Genomic DNA, 20,847 nt, shown 5'->3' on the forward strand with positions numbered 1-20,847 from the left:
CTGCGTGTGCTTTGCAAGAATTCAATAAATAATTTGGCGAGGGATCTCATCACTTATCTCGTTTGGTTTAGCACTTCATTAAATTGCAACATTCCCGAAAGATTTTTCCCAAACGAACCTTCAAGGGCACCCTGTTGTCCCTTGCCAGTGTCCACATTCCAGAATCATTCGTTATTATTCAAGAGAAATTCAATACATCTTAATCATCATAATAATAATACATTTTATTTGTAAGCGCCTTTCACAGCACTCAAGGAGACTTTACAACGAAGAGCAAACAATTAAACCACAGATAAAATTATAAATAAAAGAAGAGATAGATTTAACTTGAATATGCGAGTCTGAATAATCTTGTAGTGACCAGAGAAGCGGTAGAAGTGAAATACGCGAGCTTTGGCTCTTGAGAAAATAAACCAGATGCATGACATCGACCAACGGAACTGAATTGGTTTTTAAAAATTGAAAGTATGATTGATTACGTTGCGGCTTTGCCTCGTATGTCATCCCCTATTGTTTTGTAATCTTCAGAAACACACACACACACTTACATATATACATATATTTATGTACTGAAAAAAAAAAATCCTCGTCTCACCCCCCCTCCGGTGGTGTCTGTCCCTCATTCAGCTCGGGTCCTCTACCAGAGGCCAGGAAGCTTGAGGGTTCTGCGCAGTATCCTTGCTGTTCCCAGCACTGCACATTTCTGGACTGAGATGTCCGATGTTGTTCCCGGGATCTGTTGCAACCACTCATCTAGTTTGGGGGTCACTGCCCCGAGTGCTCCGACCACCACAGGCACGACTGTCACCTTTACCTTCCAGGCTCTCTCCAGCTCCTCTCTGAGCCCTTGGTATTTCTCGAGTTTCTCGTGTTCCTTTTTTCTGATGTTTCCATCACTTGGGACCGCTACATCCACTACAACGGCTTTCCTCTGCCCTTTATCTATGATCACGATATCTGGTTAGTTCGCCATTACCATCTTGTCAGTCTGGATCTGGAAGTCCCACAGGATCTTCGCTCTGTCATTCTCCACCACCTTCGGAGGTGTTTCCCATTTTGACCTTGGGGTTTCCAGTCCATACTCCGCACAGATGTTTCGGTAGACTATGCCAGCCACCTGGTTATGGCGTTCCATGTAGGCTTTCCCTGCCAGCATCTTACACCCTGCAGTTATGTGTTGGATCGTCTCAGGTGCCTCTTTGCACAACCTACACCTTGGGTCTTGTCTGGTGTGGTATATCTGGGCCTCAATGGCTCTGGTGCTCAGGGCCTGCTCCTGAGCAGCCAGGATGAGTGCCTCTGTGCTGTCCTTCAGGCCAGCCCTCTCCAGCCACTGATAGGACTTCTTGAGATCGGCCACTTCAGTTATGGTCCGGTGGTACATCCCGTGTAGCACGGCTTGTCCTCCCATGATGGTCCCTCTTCCAGCGCCTCATCTTCTGTTCCCCATTGTCTGAGGCATTCTCTGAGTACGACATCCTTTGGAGCCTTCTCCTTGATGTATTCATGGAGCTTGGATGTTTCATCCTGGACAGTGGCTCTCACACTCACTAGTCCCCGGCCTCCTTCCTTTCGGCTTGCGTACAGTCTCAGGGTGCTGGATTTGGGATGGAACCCTCCGTGCATGGTTAGGAGCTTTCGGGTCTTAACGCCCGTGGTCTGAATCTCTTCCTTTGGCCACCTTATTATTCCTGCAGGGTATCTGATCACTGGCAGGGCATAGCTGTTTATTGCCCAGGTCTTGTTCTTGCCATTGAGCTGGCTTCTTAGGACTTGCCTCACTCGCTGGAGGTATTTGGCCGTAGCCGCTTTCCTTGTTGCCAGTTCGAGGTTGCCATTGGCTTGTGGTATACCGAGGTACTTGTAGCTGTCCTCAATGTCTGCTATTGTTCCGTCAGGGAGTGAGACCCCTTCAGTGCGGACTGCCTTTCCTCTCTTAGTCGTGTATATATATATATATATATATATATATATATATGCATGCATATAATTTATATGTGTGTGTGTTCAATCAGCCTACCATGCATGTTTTTGGAATGTGGGAGGAAACCGGAATACCCGGAGAAAACCCATGCAGGCATGGGGAGAACATGCAAACTCCACACAGGGAGGCCGGAGATATATATGTATATGTGTGTATATATATATATATATGTATGTGTGTGTGTGTGTGTATAAAATAATAGCTCTCCTGCAGAAATGTTATGTTTTTGCTTTTGGTAAATAAAAAGACCGCAGAAGCTAATCCCTTCAGCGCGAGAGGAGAAAGGCCTAATGAAATATGTTGACACACAAATTAGACTCCCCTAATTTAATAAAGGGGATTTCGAGAAGGGCGAGCATATTAAGATACACTATGCGGAGAAGGAGGAAACTCATAAAGCAGTTCAAGATGACGCCTCGGGGGAGGCGGGATGTCAGTCCGACGTTTGTGTCTCCATTTCACATTTGCAAATGTCTCGCTCAGCCCAAAGCGGCGTTGTCGGCTCCAGCAATTCCAAATGGCATCTTAAATCCAAAACTGCTCGCCATGAGAGGAGAGATTCAGGTGAAGACGCGGTCGACTCAGCTCACCTGGCACAAATTCTTTGTGCAGCGCACATTGCAGGAAGTGTGGGTGGTTATGCGCTCGCCCGAGCATGCGAGCAAAGGCAATGAGGCGAGTGGAATAACATTAGAGGCCCTTGTCGGAAATTGCCGTCCACAGAGCGGGTAGGCCATCCTTGATGATTAACTGCATTATGGCTCTTCTCAAATTTTGAGGTTCTTTAATTTTTCGGGGGGGGGGAAAAAACAGGAAAACATGCTGGAACTGTAACTCAGAGATCCATTTTGAATCCTTTTGACCCAGCCACTTAATTGGTAGATTAATCGGCTAATACCAGGCTCAAATGAGCAATTTAATCAAGCAGTGGAGTTGTAACCACAGGCCATTAAGCCGGTTCGAGCAGGACAACGTGAGTCCAAGAGTTGAAGCCTTGATAGCGGGTCACAGCAGAACCTTTTGTCAAAGTTTTTTATTTTTTCGATCGTCTGCGTCTCTTCAGTGCATTACTACTTTCTCTCGACTTTCTCCTCAACAGATTCTTCATTTTCACAAAAAAAAAAAAAAAAAAAAAAAAAAAATCCAATTAAGACTTTCAAGGACCCAAACCCGTCCCCTCGATTTCAAGTTGCAAGTGGAGAAACAAGCCAGCAAATTGTTTTGGAGAAAACAACTTGCTTGCTTTGTTGGACTGACTGTCAATCATTTCAATTGTTCCTAATTAACCCTTTCATGCACCCTGTCACCTGATCACATGATTAGCTGTCCACTGCAGTGACCGCTGTCCCTGAAAGTGTTAAAATATGGTTTCAAATTGAGATTTTTCTTTTTATTTAACAAATTGACTTCTGCATATTTGGTGGGACCTTTCAATGGAGCCGCTGACAGAAATGACAATTTCCATTTACATGCTCAGACGGCTTGAAACAAATCCAAGTGCAGGAAGTGTTCAACTTAGCCACTAATCATATTTGTTGACCGTCCATCAGTCTGAATTACTGAGTTTAAGAAAAAAAAATACAGTGCACTTGTTCAATCTGGTCTATTGAAACAAGCTTCCACGTGAAGCGTTTCACCCAAATCGTGTGAAAATGTGATGTCATCTTCTCAATGCTGTTCTTCACAGAGACATACAAACATGACAGGGTTGACTGTTTAACACCCAAGTCGAAGTGGCGCGGCTCCGCAACCGTTTGAGTGTGGATCCACGCGATCTCCACGTTTTGTTGTCAAGAAAACATGTTGTCACATCCCGCGTTTAGTATTGTTCCATTTGACTGGCACACTCAGGCAGTCACGCTGGCAGGCTCAAATTACACATCGGCTCTCGGGCTGCAAATTGCACAGCGCTTTTGCGGGGAAAAAAAGGGGTGGCGGGTAGGGGTTGTGGAAGTAAAAAACAACAAAAAAACAGGAAATAAGCTTTCATATACAGTATATATATATATATATATATATATACATATATACATACATACAGTATATGTATTATATATTTTGAAAGCTTATTTCCTGATTTTTTTTCAAGCCAAAAAAAATATATATACACACACACACACACGTATGTATATATATATATAATTTATTTTATTTTTTGCTTGGATCCTACTTCCGCGGACAGTCTCCAACGTAGACACAAGAGCTCGACTATCCTATTGAGAGCCACTTGATATCAGAGGAGAAGTATGAGCAAAGAGCAGCAAAAGGGGATTTGGCGAATTAACGGGATGCAGCTTCAGCATCCAGTCCAGGGGATTAGCGGGAGCACCGTCGTCCAGTGGAGAGACGGGGGGGGGGGGCTTGGAAACGGGATCAGTGTTGGTGAGGAGCACCAGTCAAGCCGTGTCCAAACGTCACCCGACTGCCTGCATAAGCGTGTGGGGGGGCGGGGGGGTCTCTCTGTACCCTCCATGAGATATTGCATCTTTTCCAAGAACCAGTCCCAACTGTCATATTCCAAATTGGCCAAATTAGTGCCCCAGGAGCCGTGAACTTTGCCCTCCGTCGGTTCCCAGACTGAACCGCCGCGCTCGTGTGACATTCTGAGTCCACCAACCGGCTTGCGCTTAAAGCTACGGGCAGGTCGCGTACTATCAACAAAGCGCGCTCGCGTTTAGCGGCGTGCACCGCTTGGACTGGTTTCTGGCTTTTAGCCACCGTTCCGCCTTTCTCGCTCAGATTGCGCTCCCATTTGTGAAAAGCGAGCTGTTTTGATCGCGCGTCCCCGTTCCGTCTTGAGAGCCACTCAAGCTCGTCGGGAAGCAGCGCTCGGTCGGACGCCCCCCCCCCCCCAATCCCCCACCCAGCAAGGCCAGACACTCAGCTGTGTCTCTGTTGCTGTTACCTGGCAACGGCGCTTCCTCCAGTCACCTCTCACTGCAGCAGCAAAGTCATAAATAACCACACACACACACACACAAATATATATATATATATATATATATATATATATATCGACAATTATGCTAAAAAATAAACAGCCTTGTTATGCAAAGTTGCGAAGGACTCAATCTTAAAGATCATTTTATTTTTTTATTTTTTGTGGATCATACCTGAGAGGCAAGTCTTTCTAAGGTGGTGGAATGCAAAATTTCTATCCGGCGCTGGAAGCCAAAGCGAAATTGAATGACGCCTGGCCCCAACCAAACCAGTGTTGCGTTTCTTTCATACATGCAAAGTGGGCATCCTGCTGTGTTTGTACATGGCAGTCTCCAGCGTGATGGATAGCGAGCGTGCCTTCATTCGCCCGTATCGTTTCTCCACACGACCAGGCACTTCCTGGTCACCTTTGCTACTTCTCAAAGTCCAGGCCGGTGAGAACACGAGGCCTCGGAGACGTAGCCAAGTCCATCTCAAATCTCGGACGAGTTGTCACAGCGTCTCTGACTGGGATTATTCCGGCGCTCCAGGTCTTGAAGATTTTATGTTGGAAATACTTTTGGGATTAGAATTCCCTTGGCTTCCGTTGATAAGGTTGCAGCTAGAACGGTCTGGCGACGCTCATTTCCCTTTGACGGGTACCGATTTGAGGATTGTCTCTTGCTCCTTGACTGACAGTCGCCATTTCAAAGAGTTATTCATGAGTTGCGAGTTGCTAAGAAATAATGCATGTGGACAAATTGCGTGGCCAAAAGCAATTACCACTGATGATTTATTTACTTTTCCGACTTGCAGTTTCTAATTATGGCTTGTCATAATTTAACCATCATCCATGCCATTAAATTCTGTCTCTCTTGGGCTGAAAAATAATTTAATTGCCTTATCTAGTGGTTCTAACAAGATAGTTGAGCGGAAGTGGGGAATCTCACCAAAGTTTTTTTTTTTTTGGTTTATTTTGTCTCCTATGTAATTGCGAACAGAAAATATGAACGCTTTTCACGCGATCTCATCGAAAGGCTTCCTCTGTGGAATGGTTTCGCCACCCTGTGCCTGTACATCTGATGTTTTTGCTTTGTTTGTTTGTTTGTTTGTTGAGGCAACATCCTCATCTTTCTTTTCTCTCTTCTCTTTCAGGTGACTCATCTCAAAGCGGTAAGACATTTCATTTCCTTTCCGGGCGCCACCGTCGGCTTGTTGTTTTAATGTGGCTGCGCCTCGTCAATGGTGACGGGCCCTTTCCGTTGGACTTTTTGAGACCCCCCCCAAAAAAAAAAAGAGAGAGATCTCCTTATCTGGTTACATGCATTATCCTCTTCGACATTCTCTTGGGATGTTTAGAATTTTCTGTGCCCTGTGACAATGCAAAAATCCCCCCACCCCGCCGCCTTTCCAATGTAAATGTAAATTTCTGAGCATGGGCGCTATTATGTGTTCCATTCATTTTGTTGACAAGGTCGTTGTGCGGCCGCGCCGTTGTGTGCCTTTTTACTAAGCAGGGGACCAAACGCCTGTCCCGCATTTTACCGCGCGTGAGACCGTTCGGGGATATATGCTGACACGTCACAGCAGACTAGCTTTCTATTAGCGCGTCGTTTGGGTTGCGTGGCTCCTGCAATCACAGGCGAGGAAGAGGCCCGAGATGGGACGATGGGACGGACGGACTAATGGAACGTATCGGCGCCTCACTCAAAACTGGCGAGGAAACAAGATGAGCTCAGTTTAAAACTCTTGCCCGCAGCACCCATTCCGTTTTTTGCTGATGTCAGTCTTTTTTTTTTCCATTGTCAAGTACTTCCTTCCGCATCGCACCCCCGTGAATGCATAATAGTACGACTTCATGCAGTCCGCTGTATGTAATGAGCCTATCAGTCATACGCCTCCCGCACATATTAGGCCGCGTTCAATTACGTACGATATATTCCACGCTGTCCTCAAGTCGCGTTTCCGAACAAGTTGCAAATTCAGACATCGGAGCTTTGCCGGATGAGGATGTGGAAGTCACGTTGGATTAGGCCAAATCTGCGGGCTGCGTGAGCCGGCAAGAAAATCTTTAGCATCTGCTTGGATTTATTTCAGTTAAAAAAAAAAAAAAAAGTAGTTCTCCAGAGCAAACTGCCACTTTGGTGACTGTTGTGGAAGTTTTGTGCAAAACAAGGTCGCGGGAAGAGAAGCGAGAGGGAGACTGGGCCTGGTTGCGGGTGGTGAAAATTGCAGCTTGTGGTTGTCCTCCTGATCAGGCTTTTTTTTGCTCATGGGGCTAAATGTTGTTCGTCTGCCAGGCTGGAAAAAAAAAGAGATCTTCATCTGCATGCCTTTTAGACTCTATCAAATGACAATGAGAGAGATGTAAACATCTTTCTGTGCATCTGCCTGTCTCAGCGTCCCAAAACACTGTTCTCCATTCGGTGGACGATTAGCATCTCTCTCATTTGCCTTTTATTCCCCCCAGCCCCCTCTCTGTTCGTTGAATGCCACGCGAGCGCCGCGATAGGATTGGCCCGCTCGTCCCGGGAGAACGCTCAGATCCACACTTTGGAAGATAAAGCGGGGGAACCGAGCTCCGCGCTGGGTGGAGGGCAGCACTTAGCAGAACATTGTTTTCCTCTGCGCTCTCCCAACACAACTGCAACAGTCAGACAAAACACCCACCCCCCCCCCCCCCCCAAAAAAAACAAAAGTGGCAGCGCTTGGAGCTGTTTGTTTAAAACTCCCAACATCTGGTATCACGCATTCATCCGCAGTTGGGGAATTTGTTCATCTGCCCTGTAAACGTCCTTATCAGGAGCCAACAGGGGCACGGCGAAGCGAGGAACATCCCTGCGTGAATGCTAACGTTCTTCATCGATGAATGGCTGTCATCACCTTGATCATCGCGATGCACACTTTGGTCAGACTCATTAAAAAAAAAAACAACAACAACAACAACAAAAAAAACGCTCCATTATCCCTGCAAACGCAAGCGCTTATCTTCCCTGCCAGCTGATAACCCGCCCGGACTGAAAGGGCCACAACAACCACCACAACGAGAACCGAGCGTGCGGTCAAATCTCCATAGCGGAGGGTGCTAATGAACTACCCGAGCTAATTACTGCCGGAGGAGTCCGAAGCTCTCTACCCCTCAGACTGGGAACAAGCCGTTAAAGAGCTGCTCATTTAGCCGACATTATTGACGGCGTGTGTTGCTCCGCTTTCTTACACACGACGGAGACGCACCAAGGGAACCGAGGGGTCGGCACGCCAAAGCAAAAATCACGATGACCCAGGCTTAACTCTTTCATTCCACAAGACATACTTGTACGTCTTTTTAAAATAAGGCCCCGCCTACCAAGGACGTACTTGTACGTCAAAGTCTTTTTTTTTTTTTTGCGTCATAGAAAGGAGGAGGGTCTGCTGCAATCTGTGAATGAGAATAAGCCGTTTTGCATTGTAAATCATGTAAAAAAAGCGACCAGTAGGTGGCAGTGGTGCCTCACGTGCTTGAAATGCATGCTTTCAGAAAAAGCTCTATTTCTATTTTTTGGATCGTACAACTGATTGAAACTTTTACCACTTGAAACTGTCCGGATCATTCCACATAGTTATGTAGTATTCCACAGCATTCCATGCCGTTCATCGATATCATTCTCCATAATTCCACGTCATTCGATATCCCTCCACATGGATAATTCAGTATCATTCCATATCATTCACTTGTTTTCCACTGCATACCACATCATTCCACATGCTTCCATAATTGCTTATTCAGCATTTCAGCATTCTCAGACATACGATATCTCCAGAAATTACTTTATTTCGATATACTGTTCATTTTTAGCCTGCTCAAAACTGTTGTAATCTCTTCGGGCCACAGCTAAAAGCCTGCTTTGAGTTTTGTCCCCCTGCGTGATTGAGTTTGACACTCTGCCTCTTGTCCTTCGCATAAAAATCAGACATGGTGCATTGATCAGCGGCAACCGCTGCATGCTTCCGACCGGTCGGCTGTTGCGAGCGGCCCCGCTTCACAGGCCGACCGACGGGAGCCAGAAGCTCCATTAGCCACATACGGTACACGCGCCTCTTGTTCACCACAAAATTCAAATTCTCCCTTCTCCAGTCGTTGAGAATGAACTGTTATGAATCCTCGAGTCTCTTCATTGCTTTACAAACAATAAACCGAGACACTGCTTCAGTGTAGGAAGATCCCACAAGCAATTCGAGAAAGACGCCAAGCGACGACACTCAGAAGCTCGATTAGCCACATACGGTATATGCTCGTTTTATTTACCACAAATTTCAAATTCTACCTACCTCGGTCGTCGAAAATGAACCGTTACAAATCTTCAAGCTTGTTTATACCTTTAAAAACAATATACCGAAATACTGCCTCAGTTGCTTCAGTTGTATAAAGATTCCGCAAGACGATTCCACGTGGGATTGGAGAAAATGTCTGTGGCACGCCCGCATTCTCGCTGTGTGGCGGATGTCAAGCTGGTTGACTTGCAAGGTGATTCATGTGAACCCTGAGTGTTATCGGTGCAAACATTCAGAACGCAAGGTCAGAGTCAGTCGCGATCAGATCAGGATTCGTGCCTTTACGTCCGAGTTGAAAACGGCGAAAAAAGACCACTCGCATGATGATTTTTAGTCCAAGCCCAATGAGTAGTGTCGATTTGTGACGCGAACAAAAGTATGATAATCTCTTGTCCTTTCTAGACAACAGTCATACCTTTTATCTCAGTGAGCTTGACTCCACCCCGCTGTGGTGATGAGTGACTTTTCGCCCAGCGTTTGCTCCCACAGAGATAAAGTGCTTGACAAATGTGCTTGTTAAAAAAAAAAAAAGCGGGCGTCTGAGAAATGATCAACCAATTAAGTGCAATTCAGATTCAGAAAACTTTATTTATCCCCGTGGGGCAATTAGAGTAATGTCTTCCAAGGGACAGACGACGACGGCGTCCTGGAAAAGTGCAGCCCCGCTTCATGCCCATGCATCAAATGAACAATCTTGTGCCAAGAAATAAGCAAACTGTCCCCAAAAATAAATAAATAAATCCCCAAACAAATGCATCAAGCATCAACCTGACATCGCGATGTCAGGTTGATGCTTTGAACGCAAAACATGTTCAAAATTTCATGATATTATTTTTGCGTCTCCACCCCTCCATGTCAGTGCTCAGCCACGTCACTATTTAATGAAGCTGCCGATCGTTGCGCAACACCCTCAACTTCATCTCAGCCTCATTGTGTCTCTCATTGTGCTCGTTTGCCGGCGTCGTGTCAGCGGCGGTCGAGCCGGAAGGAGGAGATTGCGTGATTCCGCCACTTGTGGCTTCCCAATAGGTTTCTAGTAGGAGGATTTTCCACTTTTAACTGCCACCTTCAGTTGTTGTCGGGCAGGAGGCGGGTTACACCCTGAACCGGTTACCAACCAAATGGAGGAAAATGTTTCAAATCATATATATTGGTGTAGCGCGTCAACCTCACAGTGCAGAGGTCGTGGGTTCGATTCCAGCGCCAGCCTTCCTGTGCGGGCTTTGCATTTTCTCCCCCGGGCCTGCGTGGCTTTTCTTCGGGTACTCCGGTTTTCTCCCGCATTCCAAAAACATGCATGGCAGGCTGAATGAACACTCGAAATTGTCCCTAGGTGTGAGTGTGTGCACTGATGATTGTTTGTCTCTGTGTACCCTACGATTGGCTGGCAACCGGTTCAGGGTGTCCCTCACCTACTGCCCGAAGACAGCTGGGATAGGCTCCAGCACCCCCGCAACCCTAGTGAGGATAAAGCGGATCAGAAAATGGATGGATGGATGGATGGATGGATATCTTGGTGTGTTGTTTTTTTTTTATCATCATCAAAAATAAACATTTGAGCAGAGGTTGGAGCGATTTACAGCCAATGTTTGCAGTTCTTGTGTTGGTATTAAGCTTTCATTATGAAGAAAGCATTCACTTCCCTTTTTTGTCTTTTTTTTTTCCTACAAAACAAATCAGAAAATGTAATTAAAATGTCTGTCCAGAAATAGCTTGTGATCATGTCACAGGCAGGAAATTGTTTAAATCCATATTTAATTCCTACCAGGAAGTCGCCTCGTTTTCCAGTGTGAAGGATGCAGATTTACTCCTGAGACATAATCCATGTCCCCCCCCATCCTCCCTCCGCCCATCCCCACTTTCCAATTGCATCCTTATCTTTATTTGCATGCGACTCAGAATGCACGGTGTGTGTGTGTGTGTGTGTGTGTGTGTGTGTGTGTGTGTGTGTGTGTGTGTGCGTGTGCGTGTGCGTGTGCGTGTGTATTGCCAAGGAGTGTAAAATTAGTCTTGACAGTTAAAACTGTAAAAACATTCAGCGGCCACATTATTAGGGACGTCTGCACGGATCCGCAACAGAAGCCGATTGTAAGGCACACTTTTTGCCACAAATTTAACGGCGCGTTGATTATTGCGCTTTTAGTTTGCAGCCGTCTTGAGCTCGTCGCGCTCAGGAGCTCGATTTAAGGTGGATTTGGCGGCGGGGTTAGTGTAGAACGCGATGATTGCCGGGGCCCAGCACTTATAATGAGGCGCAATACAGAGTTGATGTTGTAAGATTTGTCGGACTTAAGAGACACGAGCAGCCTTGCATATCACAGATGAGTGAGTCACGGTGCTCCAATGTTCTGTCCTACGTTATACTTCATCTTATCAAAAAAAAATATTTATTTCCTCAATGCAGGTTGATGCTTTCTTCCCGTTCCAGTTGCTATAATAACAAAAACCGTCAAATGAAGCGAAAATCACAGCAGCATTTTTCCCCACGTTTGATTCCACCGAGAAAAAAAACATTTAGTAAGTGGCAAACGGCTGCCAACATTTGTTGCATTGCATTAAAGAATTTGTCCTTGATGCGTTTTTGGGCTCCAAATGGATGGCTTCACATCCAACGTGTAGGCTACAATCATGACGATGGCACAAAAAAAATTTCAAAAAAGAATCCGACTTGGCATTTGCGTGCGCTGCCGCGACTTGTCTTTCGGTTGCTCCCAATTTGTCTGATACGATTGGAGAAACGCCCGAGAAAGTGTTTCCCAGACAGTGTATTGTACTCTGTCAACAGTGTGGCTCAGCCAAAAGGCTTTTCACTGTTGTCGCCATTCTCAACACGGTCCCTGACAGTGCAGTCAACAATAGCGCCTTGATTTGCTTTGCGATACTCTAGTCATAACAAGTGACGTTGTCAACAATCCTGCACGTGAGCTGCTGCTCTGTGTTTGTTTGGTGGGAGGGGAGGATTGGGGGTGGGCGTCGCAGTTGTTCTTTCCTGGAAATGCCATTTGTCAGCCATTTCATTTTCTAAGCGGACTCAAACTAAAGAATGGTCTATTTTTCTTGCGTAAGTGTATCTCAAGTCCCTTGTGTCTAATAACAGAGCTTTGAGCCCCCCCCCCCATCCCCCCAAAAAATGATTGGAACTGACTACTCAATTTACAGGCTTCAATCAGTTTAATGCCACCCACGGTTGAAGTTTACTGTCAGACTAAACATAAAATGATCAGAATGACACAATATTTAAAACACATCACTTTGCCTGTAGTGCCCTCGCTGAACAGCTCAATTTTTTTTCATGTGTGGTCCGAGATGAAGTACGTATTGGATTTTTTTGTTGTTGTTGTTGTTGTAATAATGCGACCGCAGTCCAAATGAATAAATAGCATATATCCAACCAAAATGCCAAAGACCAATATGAGCTCAGCATGTGGGGGCTTAGGGGGTTGCTTGGTAGGGAGTTTGACGATGGTCGTGTTTTGGGTAACCGCGTTGACTTTATATCTGACTTTAATTTGATCCCACTTGAAACATGAGGCATAAAGTGGACATTTGTTGTGAAAGTCGTAATTCACCTATGAAGGTGGTTCATTTGTATACGCCGCAATGACATGACGTCATCTTTAGTAGACGTCTCCATGAAATGGGGAGATCGAAAAGCTTAGCCTCGATTCCCCAAAATATTTCGACCTCCTCCCCTTTTGCTCCTCTGTCGATTTGAGATCAGCCCCGATACGCCGGATCATCTTCACTTCTCTGAACACTGCCGTGCGATGGCGTCTATTGTACGCGTCACTCGACGTCGTGCTCTGTCAATGCGTTTCACATCGGGGATGCCTTCGTTTTACATCAGAAGCCGCATTTGTAACGTGAACATGTTCATTAAAAAATCAGATATAACCCCCCCCCCCAAAAAAAATTCAAAGGGGCCTTGCATTGTGAACGTAGCCTCAGACATTTGATGTAACAGGACTCATCCTGTCTTTTCTTTATCCTCCGCGTGGAGCTGAGGAGATGTCTATACGGTACGCGTTTCTGTTTGGCTGTCTTACACTGCCCCCATGTGGCCAAGGCGCGCAGCAGCACAATGGCTATTCAGTTGAGTGGTGAATGACCGCTGGCCCTTTTCGCCAGTATGACTACACACACTACAAACGGCCTACCGTCAGGTATGCTGCCCTCCCTCGCACCTAAACAGCTGCTCTTTTTGGCTTGCCGCCATTCCCCGGGGCGTTCGTCGCTTCGGCGCCGCGAATCTGTTGGTGGGTTCAGCGTCATTTCTCGGCTCCCCCCGACTCACTTCGCGTCAACCGTAACGAAGCAACGCGCGCGCATGTTTATGACGTCGCGCAGGCGGAGTGGCGGACGCGGGCGTAGGTGCGTCCACGCGTGCTTCGCCGGCGAGAGGCCGTGCGTGTGTCGTGAGGTTCCCCGGACTAATGAGGCCTCCCGGCGGGCACGGCTGGCGTCGAGAACACACTGAGGCGCGACGAGACAGATGCATTTGAAGAATAGTTTCGGCTGCCTCACTCATCAGCAGGTGCGCGGGTAGCCTGTTGTCGGCAGCAACAAACACAATACACTTTTTTTTTTTCCCCACACTTCATTCGCAAAACCATCAGCGTCTCTCCCTGAAGACTGATTCCCCTTTGGATTCCATCAGAGAGCATTACATTATTTTTCCCTCCATTTTGAGTAATTGGGAGTTAAAGGAAAGGCACTGCAGTAGTCTGCAGAAGTGATTAAAAGAGGCAACTTAATTAAAGTTGGAGCGAAAGGAGATTTATCACCGCCTTCAATTAGTTGGCAGCGGGGACGTGGAAAACGCCAACAATGTGGAGATCGTGTATCCATCTTGCACTTTCTCCTATTGATCCAAGCCAAGAAGTGGCATATGAAAAGCGTCCGTCTCCTTGGCAAATGTTTCTTCTGAGACTCCGCAGAAGTGCAAAGACAAAACCCTAGTACCGGCGTGGATGAACGAAGTGGGATCATCACGAAGCATAATCGCTGCCGGAGTTGTTTTTCCGTGAGCCGTTTTGCCTTTCATTACCGGTAGAATAGATGCTTGAAGGGAACGTCTTCTTCTGCGAGAAGCATGCGGAAATTCATCGAGCGAGACAGAATGCATGTTATTCGTGATGTTAAGTTTTGGGACGTGTGCGTCGAGGGTGGGGCGCGGTTGGTCTGGTATCAGAAACGCGATCCGGTTTCCAAGTTTCCGCCAAATAATGATCTGTAATCATTTCAGATCCCTCCTACCTTCCTTATCGAGGCCAAAGCCTGAAGCTATGACTCATTTTGGACTCCATTTCAGTCGCGAGGGCAATTTGGCCCCGCATGTAGACGCATGCCTATTAAGTTGAGGATGAGAAGCAGATGGCACCTGGAAGCTGCTTTTCTGCAATGCGCCCGTTTTATTTTCTGCAACTTCAACGGTGTGTGTTCTCTGTCATGACTGCCGGTGTTGACCTGTCCAGCTCATTAAAACTAATTGACTCTCCCGTCGTCATAGCAACAGTGGGAAAATGGGCAACCCGAACAAGCTGTACGGTATGTCGCTCTCTAAACCCACGATCCTGATCCCTTTGACCTGCGCGAGGTTCTTTATCCACTTGTCAGGCCACTGCCGAGCCACCGTGAGGGTCGTGCCGCGAGTCTACCTTATGGGACCGGAGCCGAGCCCGGTAGCCATTTGTATGCATGGAAACAGCCGGGCTGTCACGGCGAGGGCTAACCTCGGAGATTAAGAACCCTTTGGAAGCGTTGGCGCCGGGAAGTGATCATGTTTTGGTCCTCGTTGATCGCTGCCACATGACAGCGTGATAAACAGGGAGCTCAGACAGCGCATCTCGCCGGTTTGATTTAAATTACCCCTCACACTCGCGTCACCATTAACGGGGTGGGCTGTCGCGCGTCTGAGCGATGCGCTCTTCATGCTTACGACTAATAATCCTGGTACAGAGAGTCGAGGATATTAAGATAAAGGAGGAATGATTTGATGGATGGGATCTAATTGGTCTATCGAGCTATAGATTTCTCTGTTGGGGAAAGATTCCATCAATTTATGACCTTTAAGCCATATCAAGAGTGTTTAAACATCCATCCATCCATCCATTTTCTAATGCGCTTATTCTCACGAGGGCGTGCTGGAGCCTACCCCAGCCTGTCTTCGGGCAGTAGGGGGGGGACACCCTGAACCGATTGCCAGCCAATCGCAGTGTGTGTCTGTGTGAGATGAACAACCATCCGCACTCACACTCACTCCTCGGGACAATTTGGAGGGTTCCATTAACCTACCATGCATGTTTTTGGAATGTGGGAGGAAACTGGAGTACCCGGAGAAAAATCACGCAGGCACAGGGAGAACATGCAAACTCCACACAAGAAGGCCTGAGCCGGAATCGAACCCACGACCTCTGCACTACGAGGCCGAGTCGCTAACCAGTCGTCCCACCGTGCCGCCAGTGTTGTATTTAAACGCTGATCCTAAAATAGTTGCCAGACCATAAAATCAGAAAACGTGACATTGGGTCTGCTTTCGACGTGATTGGCAAGTAAAACGATTGTGTGTGTGTCTCAGACCTTTTCACCTCTGGTGCAAGGAAAGCCTGTTAACAACTCCCTCGGGCGGCTGCACGCAAATGTAAAAAGTCGGCTTGAGGAATGGGACAAAAGGAAAATGGAGAGGGAATAAATGGATTAAGAGGGATCGGAGAGGTTAGGGGCTGCGACGGCGTCTTGGTTGAGTGAGCATAATGGATCGGAACTTAATCAGCAATCAGTATTAATGTTGATGTAGCCTGTGTATATTCAAATCAATCATCAAGGACGGGGCGCTCTCCTCCCCAAGCCTGAAGAGGAGAAAATTTGTCTCCGCTGTGCCTTACTGGGGAAATTGATGATGAATGAGTCTGTTTATCAAGCTGCCCCCATTAACGAGCCTATTGACAGCCCCGGCGCTTCCCATCCCGGACGTCGTTTGCTTCGCCTGCAAGGGAGGCTAATTTGGACCCTTTTGCTCGCTGCTCAGTGAATAGCGACAGCGAGCATCGGCGGCGGCGGCAAGGTTCCCCGACGCAGCCGACTCGCATTTCACTTAACATCTCGTCGTCTAGATAAGTGGTTGAGTTGCGGTGGAGGGAGCACTTACACGGGACCGACGATGCAAGGATGTGCATAAATCCCAGGGTATATTCTCTGTCGGCTGTGGGTAAACAAAGATAAATGATTTTGCAGCCGCTCATTAGAGGATGTGTGTGTACATAATCAACAGCTACTTTGTTTATGAGGGGGGGGGGGCCGAGATACATTTCCACCTGCCTGGCGCTGTTACAGTAAAGTATTTTCTCTGCTTCCATTTTCATACCGTTGCCGGACAAAATCCAAGCCATCGGGTCCTGGCTCTTCGAGGCTATCGTATTGATCCTGCGAGTAGCATTTGCCTGTCTCAAAGATTAAGCCGTTCAAATCTAAGTACACATGAATGGCTCGTGAACCCTTTTCAGGGGCAGACGCTACTACAGCGGACAGCTTATGGTGTTATCAGGTCACATGAAAGGGTTATGGAACATGCTAATGCTAACTGTTAGCATCGAGAGTCATGGTTTGAGATGCGAAAGAGATATTTGAAGACAAACAGTAATTTTTTGGGAGGTTCGGAGAGCGCCGCCGACATGAAGTTGTAGCATCGGCAGATTCTTTTAGGTCGTATGGTCTTCATTGATACTGCTGACTGTTGTTTCGTGACATTTCAACGTCGTCTCATGCCCTCGAGGTCCATCGTTGAAACGATCGGCCGGCCGGCGCGTTGTGATTTGTCATTGGGTTTCGACCTTTTCTTAGCGTGGTCGCGCAGTTAACATTTGGCTTACTTCAGCAAAGATGGGTCCGAGATTGAAACGGAATGGAAAAACATGGGCCAGTCATTAACCACCAGCCTTCCGACGAGAGATGGCCGGCTGGCTCTCTGAGATGGGGGGAAGTGAGGGGTTCTTGGGAGCGGAAAGAAAAAGAAGCAATTAGGTGTAAAAATGAAGAAAGACTTGGGGGGGGGGGGGGGTGGACGAAAAATGGAACAAAAGTCCAAGAACACATTTCTTGTGTAAGCAATTCGTCATGTAGCGGCAAGAAGAAGGGAAGGGGTGGGGGTGTAGAGAATGGATAGCGAGGTGGGAGCGGGGGGCCTTGGGAGGTGGAAGCCGGCGAGTGATGAACGGTTGGACTCCTCCATCAAGGATGCCTTCTAACCTGTGCGACAAAGAGGCACATCCATCATTTGGGCAGCCGAGAGTGCTTTGCGCAAATGTGCAGACGTATGGCAGCACTCCGGTCACACGCTGCCGGCGCGCTCAGAGCGCCGCCTCCCAACAAACGCATCATGGCGCCGGTCAACTGCTGGAGTTGCATCAGAAACACTTCAGATCCAGTCGTACCAGCGCTTGGCGCCTGGCACGAACGGCGCTACTGGGACGACTTGACACCGAAAGACGCGAGCCTGCGTCAGACACTCGCTTATGGATTCCATCTATCGACCGCTGGCGAGGGGGAAGGCTGCCGGGAGGCTGATAAGACGCTGACGCTGTGGCCGCGCTTTTATTGACGAGCCGGCCCAATCAACGCTTGGAACCGATGGAAGCCTTATGACAGCAGCGCTGTACTTGGGTCGAATGGCCTCATGATGCGCGTGGGCGCCGTTTGCACGAATGCCAAGCGGAGTTCAATGGGAAAGCAAGGGCACAATGTCAAGTGTACAAACAGACGTACAAGCACTAGCAATTTGACGCGCGGTGGGGAAAAAAACCCACCTTTTTGTTCGGCTATGTACAGGACAAGCACTTGTAGCGCGGTTCAATATTTCTTCACATTCTTTCCGCCCATTGATTTCAAAATAGGCACCGAGTGTGCCATCTAACGTGGAAAATTCTCGGTGAAACTCCATTGTAAAAGGTTCTTCAAGGATACTGGTGTCCATGGAAACATAGGCGCTCTTGTTAAGGGCGAGCCCCTGCGGTCGGCAACCTGCGGCTCTGGAGCAGCATGTGGCTCTTCAGCGCCGCCCTGGTGGCTCCCTGGAGGTTTTTCAAAAATGTTTGAAAATGGAAACAGATGGGCGAGGGAAATATATCTTTAATAGTTTTAATATGGTTTCTGTAGGAGGACAAACATGACACAAACATTGTTTACATTTCCCAATGCTATAAAAATGTCATCATTTCTGTTAACGAAGATTTGTGTCATACCCTGCGACACACGTTTCAATTAGCAGCGTGGGATGCCAGGCAGGTGGCTGTTGTAAAATAAATAAATAAATAAAACGGCATTTCATGCACAATTCCCCGAGGGTACAGGCAAAGAATGGGAATCTGGAGGGCCGAGAGAAGCATTTTTAAACGGTACACATCAGCTACGATAGTTAACACACTGCAAAAGTTCGTCCCATGCCTCCGCGTCAGGTCTCGACGAAGGTAGCCAGTGATATTCACAAACTCTTGTGTCGACTTTATTTTTCTGTTTCGCTCATCTTTGGGGCCGTTACGGCTGTTGCTCATTATGGCATGCGCGTGTAAGTGCATGCGTATGCGCACGTGTGCGGGAACGGCTTGATCGAAAGTAGATCTTCGAGGCCGAAAAGGTTGGGCATCCCTGCTCTACAGGATACACTTCAGGGGGAAAAAAAAAACTTTTTAAATTAAGGCTCATTGTGTATTTGTCGCCAACTTAGTCATTTTGTTAGTAGGCTAATGTAGCTAACGTAGATACATACAGCATTTGTTGCCTTCATTTTTAGGCTTTTAATTTTATTTGGGGTTCCAGACATATTTGGGGTTTTTTGTTATTTTTAGTCCATTATGGCTCTTTCAACATTTTGGGTTACCGACCTCTGGACTAACCTAACCACGGCTCCGACGTCGGACGTCGAGGAGTCGAGTCTGGGTCCTGGTCTATGATCTGCAAACGCCATTGCAGACTGGAAGTCGGAATAACGGAGGTCCCCCCCCCATTACACTTGCGCTCCACACAAACACATATCAGTCGGTCGGGCAACTTTTAGACTTGCCAAAAATGCTGCAGACTCTGCGCGGTGGCCCTCATATTCAAAGGCGCAGGTTTGAAAGCGTGGCGAGTTTGTGTCACGGCAGCCTCAGATGAGCGTTGTTAAAACTGAATGAGGGCATTACTTTTTTTTTTTTCAATATCTGATTCAGAGTTAATGAGGGGAATTAGAGTGAAGGGACGGGGCAGGGGGAGAAAGACTGATTGTTCAACGGAACAAGAACTCTGAAGTGACGCTTGGAGCCTTTGTTGCCATGGAGATCAGCGTGGCAGCAATTAGAAATGTGCAATCATGTTTGAACGGCGTATACATAATTGATGGTACCAATCTGGTTTCGGTGGCAGCGTCGATGATGATAAATCAATACTTTCTTTTGTCTTGGGCTCCCTTCTTTGGGATGCCGCCTCTATTTTTCACGCGTGTTGGAGCTGTACTTTGACATGGTTGTTTTCAAATTTGGTTTATGATGCACTGAGCTTCATTTACTTTGAGGTGTCGCTCCCCCGCAGCCTAAGCACAGCGAGCGTTTGGCACGCACGTACAAGAAAGTCACGAGGACGACGGAGTGGGCTCCTTGCGTCTATTGCGATCCGGTCGCGTGGCGCCAGGGCTGGTCCGTACCGTTTGCTTTTTTTTTTGTTTTGTTTTTGTTCCCACCCTGCATTTCCTTGGCTGCGGTAATACGCTCCATTCAGCCAGTCGCCATGGCGATGCGGTGTCCATGCCATTGCCTGGCATCGCCTTTCATTTTATTTTGGGGGCGGGAGTGATGCAGTCGGTCTTGCTGGTGCCATTGTTTTTTGTTTTTGTTTTTTTTTTTGCTCATGAAACGAAAGTTTTCGGCTTCCAGACAGTTGGATTGATTTGCAATCGAACGCGAAACACCTGCCGTTTAGTATTCATTCATGCGTTTGGAATATTTCCATTTGGGAGTTGGTCACCATCATTTAGTTAAGCCGGCATGTTTGATGTGATTCGAGAAAAAAAAAAGTATTCTGTGTGGAAAGAGGGCTGTGATGTTGAAAAGGGTTTCAATCGCTTGATTCACTGAAACTCACTGAAACGGGTTTTGCGCATATTTTCATGGAATGAGGATGTATGGATCACCCCTTTGTCCGATTGAACCCGTGTTGTAAGACGTCTTCAGTGCTTTGGTTAGTTTGATGCTCAAGGGGCAAAAAAAAAAAAGAAAGAAATAAAAAAAAGTCTGCTTGTTTTTCGCTCATCACAGCCTCTGGTAAACAACATGTCCTCAATTAGAGCCACTTTTTTTCCTTTTTCACTCATTAGACCACGATGGCAGCTGCTGCATCCGGTTGTATTTTTTTGTTGGCGGGTGGGGAGGGGGGCGCGGTTGTATTTGCCTCTTTTTTTGAAAAGTAATGGGAGGAACAGATGGAGAGTTCCGTATCAGATTGGAAATACAATTGTGCAATTTTCTGCTACTCTTATTAATCAAGTGTGATGAATTACAAGATTGTGCTACAAGATAGAAGAATCTGTTTCAGGAAAGCAACCATTTGAGAGGCAGCAACAGAGACGGGAACCGATGAGCCAACAAATGGGCCCAGTAGAATGGACC

The 20,847-nt window shown here is 47.1% G+C and overlaps 1 protein-coding gene across 7 annotated transcripts in view; it reads left to right on the forward strand.

Moving 5' to 3' along the window:
- Window positions 1–20,847, forward strand: part of nrxn2b (neurexin 2b) — a 282,388-nt gene that overhangs the window by 85,576 nt on the left and 175,965 nt on the right. For 6 of the 7 annotated variants that reach the window (XM_086105123.1, XM_086105122.1, XM_086105124.1 and 3 more), the window contains one exon: window positions 6,059–6,076. The exons of the other annotated variant lie outside the window; for it this stretch is intronic. In XM_086105123.1, the coding sequence (XP_085961249.1) occupies window positions 6,059–6,076 (18 nt within the window). The remainder of the gene's footprint in view (window positions 1–6,058; window positions 6,077–20,847) is intronic. 7 annotated transcript variants of the gene reach the window in all.

Source organism: Hippocampus guttulatus, chromosome 2 (assembly GCF_054856545.1).
Source record: "Hippocampus guttulatus isolate MCC_2025c chromosome 2, RoL_Hgut_1.0, whole genome shotgun sequence".
NCBI classification, from domain to species: domain Eukaryota; kingdom Metazoa; phylum Chordata; class Actinopteri; order Syngnathiformes; family Syngnathidae; genus Hippocampus; species Hippocampus guttulatus.